At 39.1% G+C, this 15,145-nt stretch overlaps 1 protein-coding gene across 1 annotated transcript; it reads left to right on the forward strand.

Annotated features, from left to right (window-relative positions):
- Positions 1-316: 316 nt before the first annotated feature.
- Positions 317-1,318, forward strand: LOC110935273 (protein MIZU-KUSSEI 1). Its single transcript, XM_022177732.2, has one exon. It carries the CDS (start codon positions 400-402, stop codon positions 1,153-1,155), a length of 756 nt encoding a protein of 251 aa, XP_022033424.2. The 5' UTR covers positions 317-399; the 3' UTR covers positions 1,156-1,318.
- The last annotated feature ends 13,827 nt before the right edge of the window (positions 1,319-15,145 follow it).

Consider the following 15,145-nt stretch of genomic DNA (forward strand, 5'->3'; position numbering starts at 1 on the left):
TGTCCTTGTTCGTTCTTTTATCAAATAAACGAACACAAACAAACTTCTCATTAAAATATTCATGAATTATTCCTTGAACATCCGGTTCGTTTATAGCTCTACTCACATGATCTTTTTCTCTCTCTATACACACACCATTGATTAAACGATTATAAACAAACAACATAACTTTAAACACAAATTACACAATACAACATATACTTTTGAGTTAATATCTTAATGTCCACATTTAACATTTTCATTTTGCACCATATCCCATCGTTCATATTTCACGTCTAAAAAAATTGCATGCAAGATATATTCCCACCTATATATACACCTATATATAATATATATACACACACCATTTAGATCCAGAAGCATATCCATATTCCACACCATCATTCTTCATCAATCAAGATGACCAAAATCCACTCTCTCCGTCGAGTACTCCTCCCATGTTTCACCTCCACCACCACCACCCACCACAACCACAACCACCACCACCACCAACCCACCACCAAGAAACGCCTCAGCACCTCCCTCCGGGACGACATCTCCCAAGATCAAACCCTCGACGACCACCCAGATCAAGACTCCGACCACTCCTCCCAACCCCACCACCCAAACCCACCAAGATTCTCCAAAACCATGGTAATCGGCACCATCTTCGGCCACCGCCGCGGCCACGTCTGGTTTTCCGTCCAACACGACCGCTTAAAACCCCGACCCCTTCTCTTACTCGAACTCTCCATCCCCACCCAAACCCTAGTCCAAGAAATGCGCTTCGGGCTTGTCCGGATAGCCCTCGAATGCCACGGGTCACCTGGTTCGGATCTCGGGTCGTGCCCGCTCCGGTCTGTGCCGGTTTGGACTATGTATTGTAACGGAAGGAAATTAGGGTTTGCTGTTAGAAAAAAAACCACTGAACCGGTCCGGTTAATGTTGAAGTCAATTCAGTCAACGACTGTGGGAGCCGGTGTTATACCCGGTTTTAGATTTGACTCCGGTGGTGTTGACTCGGGTGTTGACTCGGGTGATGAGTTGATTTACATGAGGGCTAACTATGAGTGCATGGTCGGTGGACCGGATTCTGAGTCGTTTCATTTGATTAACCCGGATGGGTGTTTGGGTCAGGGTCAAGAGTTGAGCATCTTCTTGATGAGATCTAGATGATGATGATGATGATGATGATTTTTTAAGGTGGAAAACAAACAAGTTTTCTTGATTAATTATTGTTTAGGAGGGTTGTTGCGTATTTTTTTGGTGGTAGATGAGTGATTTTGTTGTTAATTACTCTTTTAACATAGATGTTAATGAGAACAAATTCTTGTTGTTATTTTTTGGGTTTACTAGTGTCCAAAAAAGTAATTATATGATATATATAATTATACATAATTCAAAAAGTTAAAAAAAGTGTATTAAAGTAATTGAGTCACCGATAACGTCATTATATAGATGGTTCTTAACATACTAAATGTGAGAAGTGAAGAAATAATTCCTTTTTAAAATTTTTCCCTGTATAGTAAAGTATGTATTTTAGTCCTAAAATCTAAAAATAATTATAACTTTTTTTTATAGAATTACTCTATTAGAGTAATTGCATATAATTACTTTACTAAAGTAACTATACGAAAACATTTTATTTTTTTAAATAAAAATCATGCTTTTAGATGGAATTTAAAAAAAAAAAATCTTCTTTTAAGTTAAGACTCATTTGTATTTTATATTTACCGCTGAATTAATTAACTTTAGTTTTAATATGCAAATTGGTCACATTTTCATACTGTGGTACCTGAGGAAAACGCACAGTCATCTTAACTTATCTTTTCACTCCTCTGTGACTGCTTATCAAATTTCGGGATGAAATTTCTTTCAAGTTGGGGATGATGTGACAACCCGCAATTTCAGGCAATGTTTTAAAAACTGGTAAATATCCGCAGGTTATACCGATATTACCATTTCCAGATGTAAATCCGGTACGAAACACCCCAGTAAATAAGTGAAACGGCATAAGGTTTGTACCGGCGGTAAAATCCGGTATACCGGTTTAAAACGTAATACCGGTACCGGCCCAGGGTTATTTTAGTTTGGGTTGTTACTTATTTTTATTATATATGTTACTTATCTTACGTAATTTTTATATATTATGATTATTCATAACTAAAAGTTCTTATTTAATATTGTATGAAACAAAAATAGTTATCCTCTAGTTGATGAGGATGACGATAATAGTGAATTTCATCTTTTATGCTATCGTGAATTTGATGTATTCAATACTCAAATGCCTTAAACATATCGTACACTTTCATTTAAAAGAGCTTATTGGAAAAATGAATGATTTTTTATTATCTTTCGGATTATTTTTTATTATGGATTTACTTTTTGATAATCTTTTAATATGTAATCATGCATTTTTGGATTAACTTTTGAGTTGATGTTGTAATTTATAAAATTATAGAGTTAGCTAGTCAACCCGGTTGAACCGCTCGGTACAACCTGGTTCAACAGGTTGAACCATTTTTGAGCTTAATCCGGTTTGATTTAAAAACCGGTTTTTAAAAACATTGATTTCAGGTTAATATTTTAACCTAACCACAATTAACTTAGACATAATGAATGCCAGATACAACCTCCTCCTCCCTCGTGTTGGAAGGGACCGGTTTATCGTACGAGACAGAAATAACGGTTCCCTCGTGAGAATCGGGAACAACGGACTACTCAGAGTATTCACCGAAAAGATAGTTGTTAAACCACAACAACGTATTTTGAAGAAACGCTACTAAAACAATAAAACACCCGAAAGAATGAAACACGGTTTACAATTTCGAATATTGATTACATAAACAGAATGCATGGCCTGCCTCTTAAATGCACCAGAAATTGGGGTTGAAGTGTCGCACTTTGGTCAAAACGCGGCCTTTAGGGTTACGCGTGACCACTTTCTGCAACCTCGTATCACTGTCACATCACCTTTTGTCTGCAGAAAGAACCTTAAACGTCGTGCTTTGGCTAAAGCGCGACTCTTTGAGGTACATGATCTCACCTTGTACCATTGTCACATCACATTTTGTCCGAAAAAACAACCCTAAATGTCCCACTTTGATTAAAACGGAATGCTTTGAGGGGTATAAAAATAAGGAATGAATGTGTAAATTTCATGATCCATGGCAAAACCTCAACCAAAAATGTCTTTACTTTCATGTTTTGCAAGGTGTGGCACTACAAGATAAAACTAGGACACGTGCTCAAATACAGGTCTAGGAGATACCCTGTCTATGTAAAGGGAAACATGTTTTGCCAGCTGGCTCTATAGTTATATATGCTAAACTTTATACTCCAAATTCATTTTTACTGATTTATTAAATTTGTAAGATAGTGTTTTTGATAGATCTAACTTAATTATCTAATGGAGGGTCAGATTATATGAGCACTCTCTACTCTTTTACAACATGTTTGATACACACCCTTCCGTATACCTCTATACGAATGTGCATCATCTTGTTACCTGCCGTATACGGGAGTATATAATTTCACACAAAGCCCATACAAATATACACCAATAAATCATACACATGTATACAACCTCATAACATCAAATCAATAAAGGGTTAATTAGTAATGCTAGGGGTGTTCATACTCCCTATCCGTTTAGTAAAATTAATGATTTTTCTATAAAAAGATACTCGATTTTTTTCATCACATTAAGTAGCCGAAATCGAACAATTGGGAAAGTTAGTTATTATATATTGATTATTCTTTTTTGGACCTAAAGTTACAAGTTAGTTATTATATATTGATTATCCTTTTTGGGACCTAAAGTTGCAAGTCAATGTGAAAAAAAGAAAGTTACTAAATAATAACAAAGTTATATGAGTGTTTTATTTAGGTCGAGTTAATCTATTTATGAAATATTTCACAATCATAAAATAACATTGAAACTTGAATCATATTTATAATTAAAAAATTTTAAGTGATAATGATTTTGTAGTTTTAACCCTTAATAAAATCATTACTAAATATAAAAAAACAAAAAAATATTATTATTATATCCAATAATAAACTCATTCATAATACCTCAAAACAGGTTCCTATAATGGCTTCTTTACCTATAAAGACAGACACTAGACATAGTATATTGAGTAGTCACATTAAGATCACATGACTATTGTGTTGCCTAACAAGACAAGACAAGCCATTTCTTATTTTATTATTATCTCCCATCATCATAGAACACTATAGTTTTGCAAATTTGGCTTGTGGATGACAAAAGAAAGGGGTATTTTGGATTGAATTATAAAAGTGTTTGAATATGAACCATCCACATAGACAATACACATTGGCATGTTATAACACCTCCAAAGTTGCCCAAGGTTGGCCTTAAAAAGTAACGAGTCATTTCCTATGCCATAGGTTGGTCGTGAAGAACGGGTTCATCTACGAGTCGGGTCGTATCTTGGAGTTTTTGTCGGAAGAAACGTCCATGCTCCTCAAATGAAATGTGTAAGTCCTTAGTAGGGGTGGAGGACATACACTACCTGCAATCGTACACGTGAGAGCTTCCAAAAACTAAAAATAAAACAAGAAATATTTTGATTAGAAGAGGCACGACCCATGCTTGGCAAAAAATTTACAAGAAATTACAAAGAAAAACAGACACTGATATCTAAGAAATCATGAAGCACACCCTGTGTTTGTTGATGCACAGGGGCATGCTTGGTGTCTTAGGTCAAAAATAGAAATAAATAAACCACAAAAGATAAAAAGATTAGGACATCAACATCAAAACTTTCCTAAAATCTTCGTATACTAACAAAGACGACAAAAACTTGGTGTATTTCGTGTGGTATAAAAATATTAGTCAATTTTAACACAATTTCAAGCTTTAAACCTTGACGTGTTTTGTGTAGCATCCCGAATACGATCACTCACTATGATACACGAGGGCAAGTGTACCTAGCGTTGACGTAGTATAACGAGGATAGGATACCAAGATCGTCTAAGTATACAATAGCTTTTAGTACTTGTAATAGGTCAACGTCTAGTCAAATCCACATATGAAGGTTGTTTTTAGTATTTTTTTTAATATAGTTAAAAGCATAAATAAATAAAAGCAAAAGATAGGTGTTTGATAAGAATCACAAGAAGAAATCATTTGGGCTTGATTCCTTAATGACCCAGTTGATTCCTTGATTATGGACTTCCAAAAGATCATTATCCAAAGGTAGAAATGGCTCCGATGAAAGCTACCAAATCATACGCCTCTTGGAAATGTTGTCACGACCACTCATCTTATGACAACCACCTAAAGTCGTTCTATGAAGCAAGCGAATATGTGTGTATTAATACCAAAGGTGAGTGTAACACCCCGTATTTTCGAATATCATAGTCAAAGTCAAAGTCCAAGTCAACTTTGGCTCCTTTGACTGTTAACGTTTCTTTTTGCTTCTTGTATTATGTGGAGTAAGTGTTGTCTAAATAAAATGATCGAATGTTTAATCAATGCGACCGATTTACGGCTGTGAATAATAGGAAGTAACAATGCGATAAAGTTAATCAAATCAATCAATCGAACTCGAGGCTCGAACTATGCGAAACTGGTGTGGTAATACTTACATGTGTGTGTGCCTTATGTGTTACTTGTGCATGTTTACTTTATGTTTTGTGTGGTATTCAATCGAATCAATCGAAACTCGAATCGAAACTCGAAAAGCAATAGAACTCAATCGAAATCGACATCGAAACGTGACTTATAGATGATTGTATGTTGGATATAGTAGTTGGGACTGAAAGTAATTTGACTAGGAACTCTATCGTATTCGTATCATCGTCTATCGAAACCGAAATATCGAAAACCGTCGCGAAACATTCGAAAAGGGTTGCTGATCGAACAGGAAGCATCCTGATCGAACAGGCCAGCCGATCGGCTAGCACTTCCTGGCCGATCGAGCAGGCCATTCGATCGGAGATCCTGGCCGATCGGTTGACACTTTCCTCTTTGGGAGGCCTATAAATAGCCCTGTCACTATCACCCTTTCCATTTTTGGAAAGCTCTGACCGAACCAGCCTTGTTCTTCACCTTTTCTCAGATTTCTCTCAACTCCGGTAAGTTTTCACTCTAATTCTTGTACGTTTTTTATCATTACATGATTCTACACCTTTCTATCTTTCAAAACCTGATTTCTAACCGTGAAATCACCAAGATCTAAGTGTTCTTGGGTGATGTCATCATGGTGTTCTTGAAGAACATCATACTTTGGCCTCATTCAACCATGAATAGCTTAGATCTGACCGATTTCCACATAAACAAACTAGGATTCGTGAGAATCTTAACATTTTCATGGAAGGATTTCCAACTTTTCTTCAACATTTTACACTCAAAACCTTAAAACCGATAGAAACGGAGCTCGAACCAACTAACTAATCATTCTAACGGTTAAAAGGTTCAAGATTCGGATACTATCTACAAGGTTCACCGATTTCGGGTTAAACATCAAACTACCGTTCCGAACAGTTCACCGGCCGGACTTGGGTGATTCCTGTCCGAACCGGTGAAGCAAGTAAGGACCCACGTTCTATGGTTTAACTCGCTGTCAGAATACCTTAAAATCATCAAACAGCCAAGGTCAGAACTGCTGGCCGAACGGCTAGGCTGTTCGAACGAACAGCCCAGTCGATCGAACATACCAGCCGATCGGCCGGGCCAGCCGATCGGCTAGCGCATGGTTCCACACTTTTCAAATTTCATGAAGTATGCTATTGACGAGGTGATGTTCGATCGAATACGCCACTCGATTGGTAAACATTACTCTTCGGATCAGGAGATACTATGCTTCAACACTTAATCGATTTTGCAACTCGTTCGTAGTATGTAATGCCAGCCGATCGAACAGACTGTTCGATCGAGCGACATTCTGCTGAGAATCACTTCTGAAGTTCCTAACCGATCGGTTAAGCCGGCCGATCGAACAGACCGTTCGATCGATCGACCTGAAAGGTAAGAACACCTCAGTGTTCTCAAATACTACAACGAAAACTTCAAAAGTTCAAACCATCATACACAAACACATCAGAGGAAGAAACAATCCACTCGAATGGCCCAGCCGATCGAGCCTACCGGCCGATCGAACAGGACTGTTCAAACGGACTTTCAAGCCGATCGAATAGCCCGTTCGATCGAACCTGTTGTTCGATCGACCAGACTATTCGATCCATCTACACATGTTTGCATTTCCGCGTTACTCATTGTTGTGCTATCGAACTATTCAGGCTAACCCTACTCTCAGCGCTCCCTTCAATCCATAACCAACCACTGTGAGAATACTCGAACCCTTTTTGCCTTAGCACTTTTGGGTGTTACATACGTTACTTATCAAAATCACAATCGAACACACTATTCAAACTATTTGAACGCTAACCGATTGCATGTATTACGTGACTAAATGTGTGCTTGTTATTATGTTTACACGTGGAATGTTGTCTACCTGCCTTAGCAACGTAGTACTATAGTTTAAACTCAGCACCCGTTCACACGGGGGTTGTTAAGGACAATTACTTGCATGGATTACGGTGGTAACCATGTATTGCGAACTGTCTCGGACAGTCAACCCGCAGTCGCTGGTATCGATAGGTCCATGTCGATAATTAACATGCATCATTTCCCTCTGTGTACGTGCTGGTTATGCGTAAACTATTCGAACTCTATTTGCTATTATCAAACTTGTATGCTCACCTTTACATTTCATGTATTGACTTTATTTTAACGTATGTGACAGGTGTTTAAGGTATTTGCTTGCTAGGGAAGTGAAGCTAGAATAAGTCTCTAGAGGCCCCCAACGAATAGTTGTCTGTCAAGAACAAGCTGCTAGTGCATAGTTCTTTGTAGATCTTGTCAGTCTGGGTCTTTAGGGGCATTGAACAACATTTATGTTTAATTTAAATCTGAGTTGTCGGAACAGGATTAATTGTTTGGATGTTATCTGTAATAACTTGTTATTTATTCGGGATACGGTATGGGACGTATCATTTTAAACTGAATTTGTATTAATAGTTGTTGTGGAAACATCTGGACAATCTGTTTCGCTCAGTGCCGCGCCCCGATGATTCCGCCATCGGTTGGGGTGTGACAGATTGGTATCAGAGCCATAACTATAGGGAATTAGGTAAGACACGACCTAGTCCGGGTCGCTGTCGTAGAGACCTAGACTATAGTTAGGAACCATCAGACCAAGTTTATGTGCTTTATTATGCAATTCTTCGCTATCACTGCACTCGAATTTTCAATAAAAGTTAAGCAATTTGGTTAGGAATAGGTGTGAAAACCGCAAACTCTCGACTAAATTGCCTGACTAATGATGATTCTATCCATTTACTCATGCTTATCCTGATATTTTCAATAACATACGAGGAGAATTATACCAAATCAGGAGTGAAATCCCCATTTTGATGAAAATTCTCCTTAGATTTTCTAAAAACAAGGAAGAAATTGCTAAGCCACGGGTGAAACCCTAACCTCGGCAATTTATTCCGTACATGTTTTCATATCACCAAAGCTTCAACAGACTCCAACGACCTGAACTCACCAGTATGACCTAGGGGACGCGTGTGGAATGCCCGAGAATCGAGGCAGAAACACGACCCTTAAAGTCGAAAGTGACGACAAGTCTAATGTGAATAGTCGAATCGCTTTGGGTAGGCGATGTCTAGTAGCCGCAGACGATCCAATTTCCGACTTTTGGTATTTTGACTCGTTGATTTTATGTGTTTATATGTGCCTTATCTGTTTATGCGTTTATACCTTGAATATCATTCGATTGTGCTGTCATTTCAATCAACACACACGACTCGCATTGCCACTTTGTCTCAATTCGATCTCCAGTTGTTGCAATTCTAGACAATACTATGCTATGATATACGCCACACTGTACTCGATAAGCTATACGATTATGTGGTACTATTCGATATACTATACGCGATCACTATATCCGAACGACACGCGAGCTTTGAATAATAGGTTTCTGTATTCTGACTGCATCTGTGATTAAATGCCTATGTGCTTATGTGCTTCTGTGTTTGTGTGTTTCTATACTCTGATTGCTTATGTGCTTCTGTGTTTACGTGTATCTGTGGTTATGTGCCTATGTGTTTATGTGATACGTGTTTCGACGTGTTCCTGAGCTTTAGTAAGTAGTAGACGTGTGAGGTGAGATTCGATTTTGATGTGTCTGAGACCTACGACGATGTCTGTTGCAGACCATGTCGTCATCTAGACACCGAACCCCACTTACTCGCCAAGAAAAGAGAGACAGACGTCTTGCTGCTATCATCGCCAAACAAGTAGCAAAAGCTGTGAGCGATGTTTACGAAAACGTCAGCAAATCATCTGAGGAGTCGAGAACTGAAGCTCCCAAAGATGCTGCCAAGACTGTTTTCAGCTTCAAACAGTTCAAGGCATGCGGACCAAAGGAATTTACCGGAGAAGATGGCCCCACCGCTATGTTTCAATGGTTTGTGTCACACCCCTAATTTTCCACGTGTCACCGGTGGACCCGGTGGGGAGTATCGTGACGTAATTGATATCATCATAGTCAAACAACACAACATATAAATGCACAGCGGAAGCAAAAGATATAGATTCATTTCAACTGAATAAATTGTAATGTTTAAGTATCACAAAACAGTCGAAACAGATCCACAGGCGGATCCAATAAAAAGGAAACTGTTCAACAGACTTTGACATCTAAAGCTTGCGAGACTTGAATAATGATGCCTGGAGTAGCCAACCTATTTCATCTAGTACCTGCACTTAGCCTTTTTGGAAAATACGTCAGTTTGCACTGGTAAATACAACTTAACTGACTCATTTTGAAAAGAGTTTGAAAATTGATTTAAATGCACTTCGGCAAAAATATTTTATAACTTGGGACAATTATTCAAAATAATCTTGTATACAGTTTTACTCATTTGTCGTCCATTAGGGCCGGTTTGTAGGGCCGGACTTAAGTTAACTGACACGCCACAGGTATAATGCCCACAAGGTCGATTCCTTATAGTGGGATACCAGTTTTTACATAATGCAGCTGTCAGGTGTACGCCTACACCCCGTGCTTAGGTCGTGGCCATTTCATGAATGATGCCAAGGATATCCGGGACATGGTCATTTAACCCCCAATGGCCATACACCAAATAATACATATCAAACAGGTTATGTAAATACATCAATCACAATACGGTTTAAATGACTACATACACCCGACCAAGCGGTACTTTTATAGTACCGTATCCCAAGCCCGTATAGGGAAAATAAGTTAAGGGTATTTACCTGAGCTGAATATAAATTCAATCCCAGCCGTATATCAAATCAGAAAGTACAGATAGCTTTTACTGGGCTCCTAATCTGGAATGAAGGTTTTTAATAACCTATTAGAATCCTAACGGGTCTTTAATTAAGTTTAGACTTAGACCGGTTAGTTTTCAAAAGGAATACACGGTTCAAACACATGATGAAGCGAAGACCGGTTTAGAATGTGGTTTTGATCCAACAAGCTTGAATACTTGTTTAATATGGGTAACTTAATCACATCTTGAATATTGAGACAAAAACGATTTGGTTTGACCCGTTTCGGCTTATATATGCAAACTAGTCGCATAGGCCGATCCGAACGCGAAACATGCGTAACGGGTAACCATAAGAGTCATGAACATTTCCATAAGTTAATATGCCTTTGATATGTTGTGATATCAGTAGGATATCTTCCATTATGCCCAAAACGAGTTTAAACCAATTTATGCCCCGTAGGGGTATTTTGGTCATTTTAAAGGTTATAAAAGAGGTTAAATAGTAATCTGAGTTTCTGGTTTGATTATATCAGTAAAAATACTTAATTTACTAAGTTACATCAGTAGGGTATAACCTATACGTGAAATTTATCACTTATAACCAAACTATGCATCTTAAGGGCATTTTGGTAATTTCACATAGGCTTAAAAGGTCAACTAGAATTCTGAGTTTAAGACCTTTGCTTACTGTTAAAGTATGAAAGTTTACTTAAAACATCAGCAGGTATCAAGTCTTATACACCTAAAATGGTTTTAATATATACTATGCGTTAAAAACGCTAAAAAGGCGATTTTGGGCTAATTCCGGGTTCTTAAAGGAAAGCTGATATTTTTACTATTCCAAAAGGCTTAACATATTCTATTTATCATATTATATCAGTAGAAGAAGATTTGGTATCAAAAGGTTCGGTAAAACTCATTTTATGGCTTAAAGGGTAAAACCGACAACTACCGAATCAAGCTTAGAACTCTAGGTTACGATCAGCCTAAAAATAGATAAAAATCTTCAATAGTCCCAAAATATTATATTACATCAGTGGGTAATAAGTTTGGTATCAATAATTGGGTTTAGATAGGCTATATGCTAATCATACGGTTAATTTACCGAAAAGTTTCTTAATTACGCTAATGAGCATAACTCCTAATCTAGACCTCAAACTGATGTGAAATTTTATGGACATGCTTATAGGTCAGTAATAAAGGTTTTAGTCCTTTCACATCTTCAAAAATATTGTTTTAACATTAAAGGGCATTATGGTCACATTTAGGCATTATGGAAACATGCGATGGTCTTTAATTCTAAAGAACCAAGTAGTATAACTTTGGGAGGTTATACTATCATATAACATGATCACAAAGGATCCTAAGGCATAAATAAACTCAAGCTAATTCGGGTCAGAACTGAAAGTCAAAGCAAAGGTCAAACTTTGCGACTTTCGGTTGTGAACCGAGCCTATACTTAGAATTGTCGGGTTGAACATGCTTAGACATGTTCAACTAATATTTACCAAGTTTTAAAGTGGCAAAACTGATTTTATAACTTCTTCATTATTAATTATTAATTTTATTTAAAACAAACCCGTTTGACTTTAATTTGACCCGACAATTAAACTAAGTAAACGTGGTAATTAGGAGATGCCCTTTAGAGGGTTAAACACCTACCTAATTACGATCACGTAGCCATGTTCAACGCGAACCATGGCTCAACCGATTAAAAGTCAAAGTGTTTATCGATAACGCTTGACTTTTCGGTTTAAACGCTAAACAAATAACTAAGCATGAAAGAATCACTTACAAAAGTCCAAAGGACTTGAAGATCACTCAAAAGGAGGTTCCCTTGATCAGGCTCCTCAGATTTGAGTGTTAGAGAGCAAAATTGGAAGGAAATGAGCAATGAGAACAATGATCAAGGGGGGTATTTATAGGTGTTTGAGAGCCGTTAGGATCGTTCATCGATAATCGTGCTTCAATCTCAGCCCTACACTTCATACCCATAGTTTACAAAACAATGGGCAGCCCCTAGATTCAAGGATTGAGAGACAAGAGCAAAACCAAGGCTGGTTTTTAAAATTCTGGAACTGGGCATGCTATACGGACCGTATGGTCCTGTATACGGTCCGTAAGGGACCTGTACAGCACATGCAATCTTTCAACTATTGACAGTTTTGGCCCCTGCACTCCCAATTGTCATTTCCGACACATTTGAGGCCCGTTAAACCATTTTTAAGGCTCTACAATGATGCCTAAGCATATGGAACATGAAACATGCTCAAAAATATGCCGGATGTCGGTTCGTTTGGTCGTACGGTCCCGTTGTTCGGCTAATTACGGCGAAACACGGACGGACGCTAAAAACGATCCAAATTACGCGACGAATGGAATTTTATCAAGCCAAACACTAAAATATAATATTTTAGTGCTTACATAAATTTTTGGGTGTCCGGGGATATTCAGAATGCAAGATATGCGCAAAAGTGCAAACTTGCGCACTTTTTGACACTTTTAGTCCCTGCATGACATAAAAGTTTATTTTTGCGCACCAAACACCTCTAAGCCTATATCTAAGCTATCTAAAGGTTAATTAGAGTATACTAAACTCATGGTCATATTCCGGAAGGTCCGAAACCTTACGAATTGACATACTTTTGCAGTTTGACGCTTTTAACCCCTCGCATACGAATATTGTCATAACTTTCTCATACTTTATCGAAACCTTGTGAAATTTTTATCACACATTCTTGTGAGTATAATTAACCATTACAAAGCTTTGGGTCTGCTAAAAGATCACTCAGAGGTATACTTTAAACATGTTGACACATTTAGCCCCTGTAGTTTGTAATTCCTCACTTTCTTTCACAATATGATCCATGATTTATTCCTTTAAGGGTATAAACATCATGTAGGGTTATTGAAAGATATATTTACTCATTGTTGACATTTTGAATCCTTTTACGCACATAGATTTCTTGTTTGTCAACTTTAGTCCTTCTAATTCAATCCTTAGCACGTTTTAAGTCCATGACAGGTGTCAATACATTATTGGACATGAATTTTCGAGGTGTTACGGTTTGATTCCATCGAAGTCACCCTGCGCCAAAGCGGCTGTCCTGAGAATCTCCGCACACTCAATGCTACTGGCGTCTTCCAGTCCCGTGCTCTAGACTGGTGGACGGCCGAACGAAACAAGCGCGGAAATGATGCAGCTTACGAGCTGACATGGAAAGAGCTGAAAGCCATTATGATGGACGAATTCTGCCCTCCCCATGAACGCCAAAAGCTGGAGGACGAGTTTTGGAACATTAAACAGAAGGATGGAGACAACGCTGCCCTGACTGCTCGCTTTAAACAGCTTAGCATCATCTGTCCCGATCAAGTCAAGACCCCAGATCAAACCATCAAGAAGTACATTCGAGCTCTACCCGACTGTGTAGCAGACTTTGTTCATGCCGCCAAACCAGCAACGATTGAAGAGACTTACCTACTCGCCGCTGAGATCAATGACAAGCGAGTGAAGTCTGGTTTTTGGGATAAGCAAACCAAGTCTCTGCACCAAGCCACCGCAGCAACTACCGAATCACCTGCTCAACCTTCCAAGTCATCAAGAAGAAAGAAGAAGCACAACAACAACAGCTCCAACAACAAGAGTTGTGCTGCCGCAACAAGTGCTGCTCCTCTACAAGCTGTACCAGCTCAGCAGCAACAGCACCACCGCTCAGCTCCAGTGATCAAGGCACCGCCAGCGAAGCGTGCATACACAGGCCCTCACCCACTCTGCCCGACATGCTCGTATCATCATCCAGTGGGTCTAGCCTGCCGTTTTTGCGCTCACTGCAACCTTTACGGTCATTTCACTGCGAACTATCGCTATGGTCCCCGTCAAGCCCCAGTTCAAGCCACTGTCAACCAAGCTCTACTCCTCGCCCCTCAAGGCCAACAAGCAGCTCAAGCACCTGCACTCAATGCTCGAGTCTGCTTTGCATGTGGTGATCCTAACCACTTTGCAAACAGGTGCCCGAACAAGGTGGTTAAGCAAGAACCCCAGCAGCCCCAGCAGCAACAACAGCAGCCTCAGCAACAGCAGCAAGCAGCCCACGCCCGAACCTTCAACATCAATGCCCGTCAGGCTCAGGCAGATAACAACGTGGTTAATGGTACGTTCCTTGTGAATGGTATTTATGCATCATGTTTGTTTGATACTGGAGCCGAAAACTGCTTTGTGTCGTTTGAATTCGAGAAGCTCCTTAGTCGTAAGCGCTCTTATCTGTCCTCGTCATTCGAAGTCGAAATCGCTACAGGAAGAACTGTCGCAGTTAACTCTGTTCTTCGTGATTGTACTCTCGAGCTCAACAATCACATCTTTCCAATCGATCTTATTCCGATGCAACTCGGAAGTTTTGATATCATAGTAGGCATGGACTTTCTTCGCGAAAACCATGCTGAAGTTATGTGCTTCGAAAAGATGATTCGATTCTCGCTCGCAAATGGTGATCTTCTATGTGTATACGGTGAAACAGCGTCGAAAGGTCTCAAGCTTATGTCGTGTATTCAAGCCAGCAAGTATCTCCGCAAGGAATACCAAGCCTTCTTGGCCAACATTGTAGTAGCGGAGAAGGGAAAGAAAAAGAAAGTTGAAGTCAAAGATGTTCCAGTGGTCCGTGAGTTTCCTCAGGTGTTCCCTGACGATCTCCCCGGACTACCGCCAAGTCGTGATATCGACTTTCGTATTGACCTCATTCCTGGAGCTAACCCCGTTGCCAAAGCTCCTTATCGACTCGCTCCATCCGAAATGCGGGAACTCTCGAACCAACTCCAGGAATTGCTCGAAAAA

This window comes from Helianthus annuus, chromosome 4 (genome assembly GCF_002127325.2).
Source record: "Helianthus annuus cultivar XRQ/B chromosome 4, HanXRQr2.0-SUNRISE, whole genome shotgun sequence".
NCBI classification, from domain to species: Eukaryota; Viridiplantae; Streptophyta; class Magnoliopsida; order Asterales; family Asteraceae; genus Helianthus; species Helianthus annuus.

Coding starts and splice junctions, on each gene's coding strand:
- LOC110935273 (XM_022177732.2), top strand. CDS start 400: ATGACCAAAATCCACTCTCTCCGTCGAGTACTCCTCCCATGTTTCACC.